Here is an 18,537-nt window from a genome sequence, read left to right on the forward strand (position 1 = left end):
CTTTCCTTCCAGAGCCACCAACATCGAGGGCAGTGTAACAATGAACGGTCATGAACGTAACATCAGTGCCTTCCGTAAATTGTCTGCCTATATTATGCAGGACAATCAATTGCACGGCAATTTGACCGTCCAAGAAGCCATGACTGTTGCCACAAATCTGAAATTGAGCAAAAAATTCACCAAAGCAGAAAAACAATCGATGGTAAGTTAAGTTTCGTATTAACAATCTTCGGAGTCCTAAATACTATGGGTTAATATTGACTTGAGAGCAGATTTTATCTTGTAAAAATCTGCCTTACCACAACTGTGTTGTGAATCACGTTTTAACTATGATAAATCTTCAACAAATCTTTTTATGCGAATTGTTTCCCACATCTTCACACCGTTTTTTCAGCTAGCCGGCACACGTTCACTTTACTCGAATACATAAAAACAACAAACAAATACCATAGAATTGTTGTTGTGTTTCCGTAAAAAATTGTTAAAAAAGTTGACAAACGTGCGGAAATATTTATCGTCTATTTCATACATTTACTAATTTAGCATATTATCGTTTTAAGTGGTTTTTGTATCTGAGTGCTCACACTTCGTCCATAGCGAAATTAATTATCTACTCGAAACATCTTGAATTTTATGACAGATTTATCTTCGTGCTTCCTCTTTAATGTTTATGTTCAGACATTTTTGGAATAATTCAAAAAAAAAGAAACAAGAAAAAACCGATAAGGAAAAGGATCAAAGTTGGTCGTAGCCGAGTATATGTTACCCACGGTGTGCCTTAACCAAATTTAAATGGAAGGTTCTTACACCTGGGAAGTTTTTGCACATTCTGAAACTACAATGCTCATACATAGATGAGAAATATCAAGAAAGAAAAAAATCGCCGGAGGGATTTTCAAATAAATCGCGATTTAAGTTCACATTTTTAGGGGTTCTTTAGGCTTTCACGAGTTTTCTTCGAAGCCGCGAGTCCTATGCAAATGGGCCTAAGGAAAATGTTGTAGCTGTGAAAATTCTCCACAAGATTGACATTTATGATATTTTCGTAGGTTTTACCGTTTTTGAGATATCGAAGTTCAAATTGAGACAATGCAAATTTTCACAGCTACAATACTCTCTTTAGACCCATTTACATAGGACTCGCGGTTTCCAAGCAAATTCGCGAAAACCTAAAGAACCCCCAACCCCAAATTCCTCAAATCGGGCGAACATCTGAACCGGTTTCAATATATTTTGGCAATCTTTTTTATACCCTCAACCTTTCGGCTAGAAAGGGTATATACACTTTCATACGGGCAAAATGTGCCTCATCGAAATAATGGTTTAAGACCCCAAGTATGTTTGGACGAAATGTGTTTCAGACAATTTGGAGTTGAATTAGCCATGTCCGTTAGTCTGTCTGTCTGGCTGGCTGGAGCGCACGCTAACTCTCGAACGGATCAACCGATTCGGTGCAAAATTTGGCTTTTGTAATATTTTATCCAAACATAGTTTAAGTTCGAAGATGGTTATATCGGTCCACTCTTTCCGATAGCACCCCCCCAAAAGTTCGAAAATGTTCGGAAAATTTTTGCGCACGATAACTCTTGAAGGTAGTAACCGATTTGGTCCATACTTTTCACATCGTGAAATTTCTACCAGACTTAGATGAGGTTCCAATATGACTCAATCGGTCCTCTCCTTCGGGTACCTCCCACACAAAATTTCGGATAAGTTCAGTTTAGGGCCAGCTCTCGAATCGCTTTGATTTTTGTTGTAGAAACTTGTATTCACTGCCCCCCATAAGACGGTACAAGTTTCATCGGGGGCAAGTCAATACTTCCTTAGAAAATAACCTGAAAGGTGTAAAAAAAACCCTATGAAACCGTGTGTAGTGGTTGTAGCGCATGATAACTCTCGAACGGATCTGCCGATTCGGTCCAAAATGTGGCCTTCGTAATATTTTGTGTAACCTTAGTTGAAGTTCGAAGATAAGCCATATCAGTCCACTCCTCCAGGTACCTCACCCACAAAAGTTCAAATATGTTCGGAAAAATTGTGCACCCGATAACTCTTAAAGGGTCCATGCTTTACACATCCTAAAATATGTACCAGATATAGGTCAGGTTCGAATATGGACTATATTTGCCCACTCCTTCGGGTACCCTCCACACAAAATTCGAATAAAGTGAAGTTTAAGAGCACTTCTCGGATCGTTTTGAAATTTTGTTCAGTATGTTGTACTTGCGGCTCCCTTTACGACGGTACCATTTTTTTCGGGCGCAAGTCGCAGGAAGTTTTTGATTGGTGCAGATTTTGCTCATCGTGTTATTTCATCTTGTCATGTATAAGGTTGGAATATGGATTATATTGGTCCACTACATCGGGTACCTTCCGCACAAAATTCGGGAAAAGCGAATTTAAAGCTCCTCTTGGAAGGTATTGATTCTTTTTTCAGTAGGTTGTCCTATTGACCCCATTTACAGCGGTACAATATTTTCCGGAGTAAGTCCATACTTCCTGAGATAATGGCTGAGAGTATATCTCCGTCAGCACAGGTGACTGATACTCTCTTACTTGTTTCTAGTACAAATTCCGTCATTTTTTCCAAATTTTATCAAAATTGGAGGCACATAGCGTGATTGGTGCACCAACTGTCACAAATCGGTTGAATATATATGGGAGCTATATACAAATCTGAACCGATTTTCACCAAAAGCAATAGCATTCTTACTATGGCTAAAAAATGATGTTCCCCAAATTTCAGCTCAATCGAATAATAAATGCGACCTGTACGTGGCGAACAAAAATACATGGACAGACAGACGGACATGGATTAAGAAAGTGATTCTATGTATATCCCCAACAGGAACTATGGGTCTATCACGTTTCCTTTTCCATCTTACATACAAATGCACAAAGACATAATACCCCTTACCACAATGTGGTGTAGGGTATAAAAACCAAACTGTCTTCTGCGTATAGAAGACCTTAGAACCAGTAGTATGGCTTCAGTCTGTAGAAGACCCTTTGAATGCCTTCTGTGTGTAGAAAAACTTTAGAATGTCGTCTGTCTATGGAAGGCCTTAAAAAAGGCTTCTGTCTTTAGAAGACCTTGGATGGCCTTTTGTCTATAGCGGTCCTTTAAAAAGTCTTCTGTCTTTAGAAGGCCTTTAGGAAGTTTTCTGTCTATAGAAGACCTCTAAAAGTGTATAAATAACACCTATAAAATATCTTCTGCCTGTAGAAGACCATAGAAGGTCTTCTGTCTAGGGGAGTCCTTTAGTTGTTGTTGTAACAACTCAAATATGTTCATTAATGTATTATTTCAGTTATCAGGTTCAGGGTTCCTCTGTATCCAGATTCAAAAATTCTGCAACTTAGACTACATAGCAAAAAATCGGATGCGTTAGTCATTATGTAACCCATTACAAAGTAATGTAAACAAAAATAACTACTTATATTACTCGTTACTATGTTATGAGTACGGTGGCATAAAGCGTGTGTGTCCGATTACAAATCCTAGGGTTGTGTGTTCAACGTTCACCGTCGGCACGCGAGCTTTTTGTTGACAAATAAAGAACAGATGGTGATGCACATGCTAGCGTTTAAACAACCCTTAATGTCCGTACGCGTGGCCAAGTGTGTAGTGTGTTGGGCTACAAATCAGAAGTTTGCATGATCAAATCCAGCAGAGAGCGAAATAAAATAAAAATATGAAGTGTGTTGAAATTGAAAACAAATTCCACCTCAATTGTTCCAAAAATAGACTTTTTAGCTTATTTTTCAGCTTCTAATGGCCACAGAATTCTAGTGGTCATAGAATAAATAGTAAATCAGTGCGACATGCCCTTGTCAAAATAATGGGTTAGTAGGGGGGTTTGTAAGTAGTACCGACTACCAAAATGTACTATAAAACCCATGGACATTTTTTTTACTTGCGTCCATAAAAAATCAGAAGACGGGTGAGCGGGGTTAGCTGGGCAACTAAACAAATGCAGCGTATCATGTGGTCCCAATCCACATACCGGGCATGTATTGGGTATCGTGACATCAATTCGGGCCCAATACGAATCGAGCCGACTGCATAGTTCGGATCTTAACTGGGCTAAAACCACTCGTGTTTTCCTTGGCAGCTGGGGTTTTCTGCTGCGATGGATGGGGGTAGTCCCCAAATACGGCATTCACGTGGTATCTCTATACCGCCTACGCGACTGCATCAGCGTGAATGATATTCACGCCTGTCTGATAGGCTCGCTGGTCTAGATTTTACCGTTTATACGTTTGCACCTGCCTCTGTCTCTAGATCATGAAGATCTCTCCTGACGTGCCTGATTAGGGCAAGTCTGTCTATTAAATCGTTAATGCTCACTGCGATAACACCCAATCAGATACTGCATCGGCAACACCCTGTTGTGTTGATGCACCGTTAAAACCTTGAAGATGGTCATGAAGATGGTCCACAGGTGCCATGAGAAGCACCCTGTTGCAGTCCTCAGGTCGGCATTCTGGCAGATTTTAATATCCCTCCACTGCGTAGCGCAAACATTTCCATAGCACGCTGGTGCCGCATAGCTTACCACAGACCGAAGGCCTTCGATAGGTCAAGTGCCACCATGACTGTTCGGTCGCATGGCCTGTTCTGATTCAGTCCTCTATTGATATGTGTGCACATGGGTTGTAATGATGATGTAGCACTATGCATTTTCCGTAATCCATGGTGATATTGGGCAACTGAATAACAGCTTCTCATCGTGGGGAGGAGTAGTGCCTCCAGAAATTTTGCTACTGGCGACTGGAGGAAATCTGCCTATACGATTCACCTCTGTTGGCATCCTTGACAAGTTTCAGTAGCGGGACCACCCTGCCAACTTTCCAGGCTTCGGGTACAATGTGGGTTAGTGTCACGCCTTTGAAAGTAACAGCCGTTCTATCATCATTATTTAGCGGATTCGAGAGTGATTTAGCCGTTACCTACAATTACTTAATCCTGTAGCAATGTCGTATGTATTGCTTCAGGTGTTGTAGCTCCTTTTTCCGCTTTTGTTCGCCTACCAGCTTGTTTACTTCAGGGTTCGTACAAGGAAGCCCATTCCTCTCATAAGCTAGTTCCGTCGGCTCTGCTGGGAAATTTGGTCTGATTTCTTGTATTCCACTAGCAGGTATGTATCGAACAGCTGCTACACTGATGATGTCCCGGAAAGTTCTCTCAGCTACCCGATTAACCTCTTTGAACCCTTGCCAATCAGTTTTCCATGGTTTAGAAAAGTACAGCGTTTAGAGGTTGTGATGCCGGGTGGTCTATTTACGGAGACGATGATGGGAAAGTGGTCTGAACCAAGGGAAATGACGGATTGCCAGGATATGTCATTTATCAGACTTGGTACCACAATGGTGATATCTGTGGAGCTGTGGAAATCTCCTCCTTTACTTGTAGGAACGTCCTAGGAGCGTGACAATCTCCTCTTATCCTCGTAAGAGCGTCTTCATTGAAAACGTGGAGCTATCAATTTGCTCGGCCAGCGCTGAACCCATATGGTCATTACCTAGGTCGGAATGCCAAAGCTCATGATGGGAATTGAAGCCCCCTAGCACAAGGCGGTTATTGCCCTCTAAAAGCAGCTCAAGCAGCTCTACCTCGGCAGTTCCATACTTTACTGCTACATTCCATGTATGGGTCAATAAAGTCAATCACAAGCGAGATAGGTCTCAACTGGACAGACTGTTGTATTCGGAAGACAAGCCATCCTCCTCCGCTTCTTATGCGGGTCTTCCGCAGATTGTTGGAACCATCGCAACGTTGCAGTGATGATGGAATGATGCAATTCCGGGCCGCTGGACAATAACTTGTGGTATTAGATGCTGCGTTTGTTGTTGTTGAGGAGACTGCGTGCTCGTCTCGCATTCCGACGACGCCGAAAAATCAGAAGACGAAGTTGAAGACACACTGGAAGATGATCTGGTGCAGCAAGCAGCAACACAGCTACCGCAGTAATCCTGGGTACGACTAAGGCCAGAGCACCTTCGTAAGTGCATCCATTCCCTAAATCCATTACATCTCACCGATGTTGACCGGTGGTGGATGTGGATCTGGCAAACGGAACAGATCCATATTGGCCTGGGGTTCATCTCTAGCCCGACAAGAACCAATAGAGCTTCCAAAAAATACACGAATAGAAACACATTGTTAAGGTGACGGTGGGGTTGAGAAGACCTTTCGAAGGTCTTCTCTCTATAGAAGTCATTTGAAAGGTCCCTGAATACCTTTAGCAGGTCTTTAGCATATTTATTGTCTGTAGAAGAGATGTAAAAGGTCTTCTGTCTAAAGAAGTCCTGTAGAAGGTCTTTTGTCCGTAGCAGACCTCTATAGAAGACCTTTAGAAGGTCTTTTATTATACCCTATACCACAATGTGGAAAAGGGTATAATAAGTTTGTTTTCCCAAAAATTCATGTAACGCCGCGAAATATTCGTCGTAGACCCCTCATGTGGTATACCAAACTTCATATCTCGACGAGATAAAGCGATTTAGCGATGTGTGTCCGTCCGTCCGTCCGTCCGTCTGTCCGTCCATTAAAAATTGTAATCAAGCTAGAGGCCGCAATTATGGACCGATTGTCACGAAATTTAGTATGGAGGTCGGGTTTGGACCAGAATAGAACTGATTAGTTTTTGGCGATGATCGTGAAATGTTAAAGGGATGAAATGGACCAAAAACAAAATTTTTGCTCGATTTTGTAGCCGCTCTGTAGGTCGCAATAATAGTCCGATCGGCGCGAAATTTTAAACGTAGTTTTGGTTTGAGATGAAGAAGTAGCGTGCAAGTCAACGGTATGATCGGATAATATTTAGCGGGTTAAATTGATCAAAACTTTTGTGTGAAAATTGGTAAAATTTCTAATGCACATCTTATAACAGCTAGCCCGGAAAGCTAGTGCACAGGGATAGTGGTATAGGGTATCACATGGTCGGCCCCGTCCGACTATAGTCTGTTCTTACTTGTTTATAAAAGACCTTTGGAAGGGCTTCTGTTTATAGAAGACCTTTAGAAGGTTTTTTGAAGGTATTCTATAGACAAGTTGTTCTATCTCTAGAAGCCCACTAGAAGGCCTTCTGTATATAGATGACCTTCAAAAGAGGTTTCTGTCTATAGAAAACCTCAGGTAGGCGTACTGTCTTTAGAAGAGCTAGAGATGGTCTTAAATCTGTAGAAAACCTTTAGAATGTCTTCTGTCTAAAGAAGACCTTTGGAAGGTGTTCTGTCTATAAAAGACCTTTAGAATGTCTTCTCTTTATCTAGAAGGCTCTTAGAAGTCTTATCTCTGGTCTTGTGCCTATAGAAGACCAGTAGAAGGTTTTCTCTCTATAGCGGACCTCCATAGAAAGCCTTTAGAAGGTCGTCTCTCTAATGAATATCTTAAATATATTTTTTGTCTATAGAAACCCTTTAAAAAGTCTTCTGACTATAAAAAAACCTTTAGAAGGTCTACTGACTATAGAATAATTTTAAAATGGCTCCTGTTTATGTAGAAAGCGGGAGTTTTAGCTGTAAAAACCAAAAAAAAATATTTTTTAATGTTTTCATTAAAAATATTAATTCCCATTTCCCCAATTCTCTTCTCCATTTCAGATCGATGATATTCTTTTGACATTGAGCTTGAGCGAACATCGTAACACATTGACACGCAATCTATCTGGTGGTCAAAAGAAACGTCTATCGATTGCCTTGGAATTGGTCAACAATCCACCGATTATGTTCTTTGATGAGCCCACCTCGGGTTTGGACAGTTCAACATGTTTCCAATGTATTAATTTGTTGAAAATGTTGGCAGAAGGTGGTCGTACCATCATTTGCACGATTCATCAACCTTCGGCTCGTCTCTTTGAAATGTTCGACCAACTGTACACATTGTCCGATGGTCAGTGTGTATATCAAGGTAGCACTAAGCAGTTGGTACCTTTCTTATCCACTCTCAATTTGGAATGTCCCAGTTATCACAATCCAGCCAGTTACATAATTGAAGTGGCATGCGGTGAACATGGTGATCATACACGTCGCTTGGTCGATGCCATTGGTAATGGTAGCAAAGATATTCGTTCGGCTGCCGATTATGCTGAACTTAAGGCTCGTAATGATTTAATGAAAGTGCAAAATTTGAAAGCGATTTTGGATAAAAATGATGTTGCCAATTCGACGGGTGGTAAATTCGAGGATAATTTGAAATTGAATAATGGTATTTTGAAATCGAATTTAGTCAATGATATTGCCAAAGATTCTGCGGCTGGGCCGGTTGTGAGCACAAATGAAAAAGGTGATGCCATGATTGAATTGGAGAAACTGGATAATTGTACAACGGCTTTGTTGTCGTCGGAAATTACTTCACCGGAACGTTATCCCACATCGCAATTTCATCAATTCTGGATTGTGTTGAAACGTACTTTGCTTTTCAGTTTCAGAGATTGGGTAAGTGGTATTTTTTGATGGCTTTTGTTATAAAGAAGAAGGAAGAGATGCTAATTCTGCGTTTTTTGTTTTGTTTCCGCAGACTCTTATGTACTTGCGTTTGTTTGCCCATTTATTGGTTGGTTTCTTGATCGGTGCCTTGTACTATGACATCGGTAATGATGGTGCCAAGGTCTTGAGTAATTTGGGTTTCCTCTTCTTCAACATGTTGTTCTTGATGTACACCTCCATGACAATTACGATTTTATCATGTAAGTATGAAATGTATTTGGGAAATCTGCACTACTTAGATAATGAGAATAAAATAACAGAATTACTTGAATAAGTCCCACTGCACTCTCTGGATAAGGTGGATAAAGTTTCTACGTCAATTGGTTAATGCTACACTGCTACTACATTAGTTTGATAAAGAGAGTGGAGGGTGCTGCGATTGATGGGGTTTATGTCATATGCGACTGCATATATGGAGGATTCTCTCTTATATCGTTGCACCTCTCTCTCTTCTCTCTCTCTAGATTATGTTGTTGTTGTAACAGTGTTTTTATTATATGTTTGTAAGTTCGTTTCCTGCTTAATCTGGCTCTGGGTCTATCTCCAATTCTAGAAATGTGGCAACTTCGAAGGGATGTAACCACAGACCTAGTGGAGTTAGTTGTGTGTTGTGCTGGTCTGTGTCGCATGCCGACATATGTTTTGCAAGGTGTCATCGACGATCCTTGCCCTATAGAAATTCAGACGGCTGCACCATCCTGAGCGTAGTTGAGACAAAACTACTCTGGTTTGTCGTGGTAGCTAAATATCTTCGCCTGCGAAAGATGGGGGATGTTATTCACACGATAGTTGTTTATGGCATCTGTGACTGCATCCGTGTGACTGCTATTTAAACCTGCTAGATATAGTGGTTCTCTCTTTCTAGATCATGAAGATCCTTCTTGACATGCCTGGTGGGGGGTCCTATCCACCATACGGTAATTGGGATAGCTCTCACGATAACACCCGAGGAAGTACTGTAACGAAAGCACGCCATTGTGTTGCTGTACTGGAAAAATCTTTGTCTCCTCATGCAGATGGTCCACTGAAGACATGAGGAGGCAGGCAACCTGTTGCAATTATCAGGGCGTCATTCTGACAGGTTTAAATATTTTTCCTCACGTTGCACTTATATTCGCGGACCAAACTGGCTCCGCATAGCTTACAACAGACCGACCTATCACGTTATATGTGGCCAACAAGGTTTATTTATCTGCAACCCGAGTGCTGCCTGCTAGGGACTTGATGACTTTGTTCCTACATCTCAGCTTGTCGCAGAGAGCTGTGGCATGCGCGGACGACATAAACATGCGTCGAATGTGACCCCTAGAATTTTGGATTATTTGTGGTCGGAATTCTTCTACCATCGACCATGACCTTCAACTCGGTTCTCGGTTCTGCCGTCCATGTGGTGAACAGAGTGGCCGTAGAAAAAAAGTGGTAAGATCGATTTAATAGGAGTTCAGCCTTCCGCAAATGATATTAAGGAAGTTACCCAACGCCAATAGCGTAAAACATCCGCATACGCAAAGATCTCAATGCCGTTTGGGGCTTGGAATGCAGGAAAGGTAGTGGTCAAACAGTTCCGGAAAAATAACCCCTTCCTGGGAAACTTCCTGTTCCCCTCTATGGAGTTTCGACTTCTTGTTCCTGAATTCCACGTACGATTGGCGTCCACACATAAAATTGATTTTCCAATGTTTCAAACATGGCCGGAACGTAGTCTGCTCAATGTCCTCAAACAGTGTGGAGTGCCTGACAGTATCAAAGGCTTTTGATAAGTCTAGCGCCTCCAACACTGTCGTATTACACGGTTTTTTCTAGTTGAATCCTCGACTAATATGTGTGGAGATGGTGTCGAGCGTTGCTGTAGTTCAGTGCTGCTTACAAAACCTGTTCTGATGATAGGCAATTGCATAGCTATTTCTACCATTTTCCAGACTTTGGACAAGAGGAGTAAAGTCTCAGGAATCTTTGCTACGTGCGACAAAAGCCAATTCGATCTGTACGATTCACCTTTGCTAGCATCCTTACCTAGCTTCAGAAGGGGGATCAACCTACCCATTTTCCAGACTTCAAAAAGGATGTGGTTGACTAGCGACAGGTTGGCGAGATACTCAACTTTCGGCTCATCCTGCTGTTTTAGCATTAGCAGGTAGATTCGGTCAAGTTCCAACGCTTTGGATGAGTTGTGGTTGTTTCTCCTTCTAATGCAACGTAGTACTCTAGTTTTAGCCCTGTGCTTGACAAATTGTCGACTGAAATAACTTGCATACTTCTTCGGATCAGCTAGCGTAAGGTCGCCAAACGTGACTGAGAGTGACTTAACTCCGGTTGCCCACAATTCACTGATTCCTGCTTCAACGTTGCAATTCTTCAGATGATCTTGCCACCTGTTCCGCTTGGGCTCACCGACCAACCTATTAACTTCCGGTGTAAGCTCTAGGGTCACTAGGGATGGCTCGACGTAGTTCCCCTGCTAGTCCTGCTGCCTCTGTAGGAAAATTTGGCCTCACTTTAGGTATTCGATCCACAGGTATATTGCGAGCGGCTGCAGCCGTGAAGGCGTCTCGGAACGTCCTTTCTGCTATCGAACATCAGAAGGGTTCGGAAGACCTATGAAGCGGTGATTGGCGAACTCTCTGAAACTATGCCAATTCGCTTCCCATGATTAATCACAGTGTGGCGTTCTGAACTGATGAACTAGGGCAATCTGCTGATTGCAACGGAGATCTATCCCAGAAGAGAAACGACGGGTTGTTACGTGAAGTCATTTGTCAGACCAGGTGACACGATTCTGGTGGAGGCGCTCTCATTGACAGTGCAAAACGTAGAGCTATTCCCCCGCTTGTCATTCCTTAGGACCGAATGTCTCAACTTATGATGAGCATTTAAGTCCCCCACGAACAGTCGGTTATGACCTTCCAAAAGCGGACTAATGTTGTGCCTATTACCTGGAGTACAGCCATAAATCAGTTGCACACCCGATTGTTAACGCCATACATTCCATGTATGGGCTCTAGGCTCAAGCGAGATAAGTTTGTATTGACCAGTCTGTTAGGATCTTTCCTCAGTACGTTGTAACCATCACAACGCTGTAAACTGAAGTTCTTGTTGAGCTTGACTGAGCTTCACTGCCTTGACCATGATATTCTTCTTACTCACCAAGTCCGCAACTTCCTCTATCTTACCTCGGAGTGCATTGCAATTAAATTGCAAAAATGATACATTTCCAGGGATTGGAACAGCAACAACTGGTGTTAAGTGCTACGTTTGCAGTTGCTGTTGGGGAGACTACGGGAGAGTCTCGTATTTTGCTGACGACTCAGTGGGGGCTGTGTTCTCGCAGCATGAAGCTATATAGTCCCTGTCGTAGTTTCTCACATGGATGAGTTCAGAGTAACCCTTGAGATGCACCCACTTTCGACATCTACTGTGACACATTCAAATTGGATTTGAGTTTTTCTTCGTCCCGACAAAAAAACAAATGAATCCGAAGCAGGCATTCCGGGATATACTGCTCTCAACACAGAAAAACGATACATATGCAGACATATGTACACTGAGGTGGCAGCAGCTGGACGGAATACGTGTTTCGTGTCAGTCCAGTATCGAAGAACCCGCCGCCGTGATATTGTGTGGGATTTTGGCGATAGTTCCTATCATCGATGACAAATGTGCTAGGTTAAATATTTACATAGCTGACTTAGTCCAGTTCTTTCATCTGACGAATGTGAAAATATCCGCTGGTATATCCACTGTCACACTGTTCACCAGCTGGAAGAGTGAAATGATGCTCCCCCTTGGGTATATTAGTCTATGGTGCCTTGATTTCGACCACTAACTACCCCAACATATTGGGTGTAACGTTTGACAGAATGTTAAAGTCGTCCGCAAAAAAACACAGCTATTTGCGACAAGATCAGAGGTAGACACAAGGATCTCATATCGATGGCTGACAACACTTGAGGTGCAAAGAAATCTTATTGACGTTTTATAAAGGAATGCCGCCTTTAGGACTGCAACAGGGTGCGTGCACATGACACCTTCATGAGAGCGCTATCGCCATAAGCATTCATCCAAGCACGTCAGGAGATTTCTTCATGAGCTAGAGAGGTACAAACGACCCTATCGGACAGGTTGCGATAGCATTCACACTGATGCACGTCAGGAGAGTTTTTCATGAGCTAGAGAGGTACAAACGATCCTATCGGACAGGTTGCGATAGAATTCACACTGATGCAGTTGTGCAGGCAGTAAAAATATACAGTGTGGATGCTGTACTCTGGAACGATCCATTGCAGCAGAAGAACACCAGCCAACCAAAGCTAATACGAGTGGTTTAGTCTAATTAAAATCCGGACGAAGCAGTCGCCTCAATTCGTATTGGCCCCGAATTGATAGCGCGATATCCAATAAATGTCCTGCATGTAGATTGGAATCCCATGACACGGTGTATTTGTTTAACTGTCCAGCTAAACATACTCACCTGCCTCCTAATTCTTTATGGACGCAGTCAGTCCATGTTGCAGAATTTTTGAATTTGGCCACATTGCGACAAAAAAAATTGATAGCGCGATATCCAATAAATGTCCTGCATGTAGATTGGAATCCCATGACACGGTGTATTTGTTTAACTGTCCAGCTAAACATACTCACCTGCCTCCTAATTCTTTATGGACGCAGTCAGTCCATGTTGCAGAATTTTTGAATTTGGTCACATTGCGACAAAAAAAATAGTACCCAGCATTTTTATATCCTCATCATTTAGACTAAAGTGGGTATATACATTTTGATATGACCCAAAATTGTGTCTCATGTACCATCCGTCTGTCTTTCGGTCTGCTGGCTGGTGCGCACGATAACTCTTGAACCGATCAACCGATCTGGCTCAAATTGTGGGTATTCTCACATTTTGTCCAGACTTAGTTAAGGTTCGAAGATAGGCCATATCGGCCCACTATATGGATTATATATGTCAACTCCTTTAGCTATCTCCCCCACGAAATTTCGGCAAAGTGCAGTTTAAAGCCTGCTCTCGAAACCCTTCGATTTTTGTTGTAACAACTTGAATTCGCTGCCCCCATTACGAAGGTACATGTTTTTCCTGGGGCAAGTCCATACTTGATAAGAAAATAGACCGAAAGCTGCAAAAACCCCCCATGGCACTCTAGAACGGATGAACCGATTTAGGACAAAATTTGGCCTTCGTAATATTTTGTCCAAACTTAGTTTTTATGATGGGCCATATCGGTCCACTCCTTTGGGTACCTCCTCCTCAAAGTGCAAAAAAATTCACTAATGTACTCACAATTATCTTTGACGGAGCCACCATTTGGTGCAAACTTTGCTGTCCAAATGTAGTTTAAATTTGAAAATAGACCATATAGGTCTTCTCCCTACGGTACCTCCCCCACAAAAGTTCAACATTTTCATTTGGTGTCTTCTAAGATCCTTTAAAAAATTATACCGATGCTACTCGTTGCTGCCCTATTTACAGCGATGTTATGTTTTTCGTGGACAAGTCCATGCGGTGACCAAATGAAATGACAGGAGGAGGGCGCGATGACTCTCAAAATAAGATCCACTTCAAAAATGGATTATGCCGAAGCATTCCTTCATGTACTTACTTCGCAAAATTTTGAGCTTTAATCCAAATCCATACTTTTGTCGGATATTCCATACGTCAAAAAGAGCCACAAAAATCAAGAAGCCCCCTGAATACCTATTTTTCAGGAAAAGATTCTATCTTTCCATAGATGAAAGTCTCAATTCACACAGATTGAGGGTATATCTCTGTCGGCAAAGCCCACTGATACGTTTTTACCTGGGGCCTAATTACGTAATTCGATTCGATCGAGCATTTGCTCGTGAAAAAGATTTCGACACGATAAAAAAGCGGCATGACGAGATTCGATCGAAATCGTTGATCGAATGTTTCGAGAGTAACCGGTAATCGAACTATGAAAACCTATGTGTACTATAGGGAATATTATGAAGGTAGATGTAAAAAATGGTGTTTGTTTGAAAGCAAGAACTATAAAAACAAAATTATGAATGAACAAGTAAGAACAGACTATAGTCGGACGGGGCCGACCATGTGATACCCTATACCACTATCCCTGTGCACTAGCTTTCCGGGCTAGCTGTTATAAGATGTGCATTAGAAATTTTACCAATTTTCACACAAAAGTTTTGATCAATTTAACCCGCTAAATATTATCCGATCATACCGTTGACTTGCACGCTACTTCTTCATCTCAAACCAAAACTACGTTTAAAATTTCGCGCCGATCGGACTATTATTGCGACCTACAGAGCGGCTACAAAATCGAGCAAAAATTTTGTTTTTGGTCCATTTCATCCCTTTAACATTTCACGATCATCGCCAAAAACTAATCAGTTCTATTCTGGTCCAAACCCGACCTCCATACTAAGTTTCGTGACAATCGGTCCATAATTGCGGCCTCTAGCTTGATTACAATTTTTAATGGACGGACAGACGGACGGACGGACGGACGGACACACATCGCTAAATCGCTTTATCTCGTCGAGATATGAAGTTTGGTATACCACATGAGGGGTCTACGACGAATATTTCGCGGCGTTACATGAATTTTTGGGAAAACAAACTTATTATACCCTTTTCCACATTGTGGTATAGGGTATAAAAATGTAAATGTTTGTTTAACAATACATTGAATAATAATTTCTGAATGAAGTTGTGCTAAGAAAAAAAAAGAAAATGATTAATTCTTGCAAAATCTTTTTGACATTGTAGTAGCAGATTGCTAGTACATCTACCTTAATAATCCTCTCTCAAAATAAATGAGAGAGAGTTTGGTGGGTGTTTTGCATTAGTCTCTCTGAGAGAATATTTCCTTTGGTAAACAACGGGGGATGAAATGTTTATAATGTACTTCACTTATAAAACAAAGGCTATTAATATTAAGCAAAAATGCTTATTTTTCAACTTTTTTAATGACTGCAAAACTAATGGTTAATGATTGCTTGCATTTTGATTCTAAATTTATCACAATTTCTAAAAACGACTACAAAGGACTTTTCGCAATTTCTCTTGTTATATTGTCTAAAAAATGCTACCAATTATTTACTAACATCGTTTTTCTTCTATAAAACGACAACAAACAACAATTTTTACATTTTAAATAAAAAGACAATAATAAATCTTTCATTTTATTTGTTTACGATAGGCAATTTGGCCTCGAGAAATTACTTGCAAATTTATGCTCAATTATTCGATAATTTTACTCGATAACGAGTGTTGTCATCTTAACTTTGAGTACTCAGGTCGAAACAACTCGATATCGAATCACATAATTAGGCCCCTGTTCTTCTTGCCATTGAATGAAAGTCTGTCCCAATGCCAATTATATATGTATTCTCAAAAACCACCCTATTTTAACTAATATATTAACCCTTGACCTCAAGCTCAATAATCTTGATTTTATTAACATTCAAAAGGTCGAACAAAACATAAAAATACTTATTAAACTTTCCTTTCATTCCAGTCCCTCTCGAAATGCCGGTTCTGCTAAAGGAAAACTTTAATCGATGGTACTCGCTGAAATCATACTACTTGGCTATATCTGTTGCGGATATACCATTCCAGGTAAGTTTTACGGTTTTAATTTATCAATTGCAAAAAGCACATGAACTAATTCAACTTACCCCTTCTCTTCCAGGCGATTTTCTGTACCGTCTATGTGGCAATTGTCTACTACTTCACCTCACAACCATGGGAACTGATCCGTTTTGCCATGTTCTTGGGCGCCTGTCTGATGATCTCATTTGTAGCTCAATCTGTTGGTTTGGTTGTTGGTGCTGCCATGAATGTACAAAACGGTGTCTTCTTGGCTCCTGTGATGTCTGTGCCTTTCTTGCTCTTCTCCGGCTTCTTTGTGTCATTCGATGCCATTCCGGTTTACTTGAGATGGATTACCTATTTGTCATACATCCGTTATGGTTTCGAAGGTACTGCTTTGGCCACCTATGGTTTTGGTCGCGAGAAATTGAAGTGCTATCAAACTTACTGTCATTTCAAATCACCCATGACCACCTTGGAGGAATTGGATATGGTCAATGCCAGTTATACTTTGGATATTGTTGCCTTGGTTGTGATCTTTGTGGTATTGAGACTTTCGGCATATCTCTTCTTGAAATGGAAATTGAAGACAGCACGCTAAGTGTGTAAAGCTGATGAATAGATGGAGGGCGATTTTAGAAGAATTTAAAAATTTTGTTTTAATTTCATTTTACTTCAGAAAAACATAGTAGTGGAAAAGAAAGGGGATTATTATTTTTTTAATGTAAAAGTGAAAAGATTACAAGTTTTATTTTGTTGTTACGACTAGTGTGTAAGAAGAAACTAAATTTCTTTGCCTTTTCAAAAGCCAAAAAACGTGATTGAACGTGATGTATTTCATTAAAAGAACAAATTTTATTTTGAAGAAACCCACAATATTTGATTAAGAATTATTCAGAACTACCAAAAAGAAAATTTATAACCAAAATATGCCTTAAAAGCTAAACATCGGTGGCCGAGAAGTACAATAAACAAACATTCCGTAAGCAGAGAAGTACCCCACAAATAAAACATCCAAGACACAATGCTCTCTACCAAATGACAGGATAACACCATCATGAGTCACCATCATGAGTCATCCATGTGGTGTCCACTTTTCTTTCCATTGGCATATTTCTTTTAACCGTTTTAGCTTTTTTGTTATATATTTGTGTGAACATTGTCAATATCTTAGCCATTAAGTCGTCTATTTTTTTTTTTTAATATAAATATTTATGTTTTATTGGTTACAAGAAATTCTTTCTTTTTTTAATATAAGCGCTCTGTATTTTATTTATCTTTCTTTTTGTAGTAGGGGAACATTTTCGTTTGAATTTTAAGCTTAAAGCTTAAAATCAATCATCATTAAATTTTATACGAATGTCGTTTAGTCCGACACACACACATACACCAAACGAATTCCTCCCATTTATGTATATAAAAAAGCAAACAATTGTAGTATTGTATAATGTGAATAAATTTATATATTTTTTATAAATAAATACTATATACGTTTCTGTGGAAAATTGAGTGTTTTATGGGGAAAACTTGTTTTTACTACACGGCCCTATAAGTCGAGGATAGAACAAAATTATTTTTTTTCAAAATGATGAGCAAAATTGCTTAGATTATGAAAGTAGAGAGACACGTGTATCGGCGCTTTTAAAGTTTACATCGGAAAGTAAGCAAATTAGGCGGGGCAAGTTCCGCCCATTTCTAGTTTTTTCGAAATTTTCGAGATAAGACATCTTGGAATGCTTGCTAGGTATATAGCGTCTTTGGCAACTTTACTTTGTTAAAAATTTTCATCAAAGGGGTCTATTTGGTCCTTTTTTCGAAAATTTTTCAAAAATTCCTTTAAAATGTGATCATATCAGATCCAAATATTCTACCAAGTTGTTCGCCATAAAATTTTACTATAGGTCTCATTTTCAGATCAAATTAGCTAAATTTGGCATTTAGAGTTCCTAGTGGTAAAAAACTTACCTACAAAAAGTTATGAACAAAGTAGAGTTGTGTAGTTCCGGAACGAACTAGTTCCAAGGAACTATTCCGGACAAGAAACTATTGGAACTATATCCGACTCTTGCATTTATATAGTTCCTTTAGTTCATATAGTTCCTGCCGTGCACATAATTTCTTTCATTTGTATAATTAATTTTCTTCATTTAATTCCACACTCACTTCGATATTTCACGTTCGTTTCCTTAATCATTTTTAAATAAACGTAAATCACACCTCGGTACATCGCTTCAATTTATAGTACGTTTATATATAGCCGGATTTAACAAACCCACTGGGTTTCAAATGTCAATTCCTTTGCGTATACGTCAAATAAATCCTCATTAGGAAGGTTAACCCTACAAAAGGCTATAATATAAACATGGCCTTATTTTTATTTCAATTCATCCACCAAAAGATGAAAAAAATAGATTCGTTCAACTACTTCACTCTCGGAACTATTTGGAACGAAGGAAATA

The 18,537-nt window shown here is 40.2% G+C and overlaps 1 protein-coding gene across 1 annotated transcript in view; it reads left to right on the forward strand.

The window, feature by feature from the left end:
* The window catches only part of LOC141394860 (ATP-binding cassette sub-family G member 1), a 64,888-nt gene extending 47,305 nt beyond the window's left edge, over nucleotides 1-17,583 (forward strand). The window contains exons 3-7 of the mRNA XM_073969940.1: nucleotides 13-202; nucleotides 7,609-8,442; nucleotides 8,525-8,693; nucleotides 16,005-16,105; nucleotides 16,179-17,583. Of these exons, the coding sequence (XP_073826041.1) occupies nucleotides 13-202; nucleotides 7,609-8,442; nucleotides 8,525-8,693; nucleotides 16,005-16,105; nucleotides 16,179-16,679 (1,795 nt within the window). The 3' untranslated portion in view covers nucleotides 16,680-17,583. The remainder of the gene's footprint in view (nucleotides 1-12; nucleotides 203-7,608; nucleotides 8,443-8,524; nucleotides 8,694-16,004; nucleotides 16,106-16,178) is intronic.
* The last annotated feature ends 954 nt before the right edge of the window (nucleotides 17,584-18,537 follow it).

This window comes from Musca autumnalis, unplaced genomic scaffold, assembly GCF_047663935.1.
Source record: "Musca autumnalis isolate F117 unplaced genomic scaffold, ASM4766393v1 scaffold_2, whole genome shotgun sequence".
NCBI lineage: Eukaryota > Metazoa > Arthropoda > Insecta > Diptera > Muscidae > Musca > Musca autumnalis.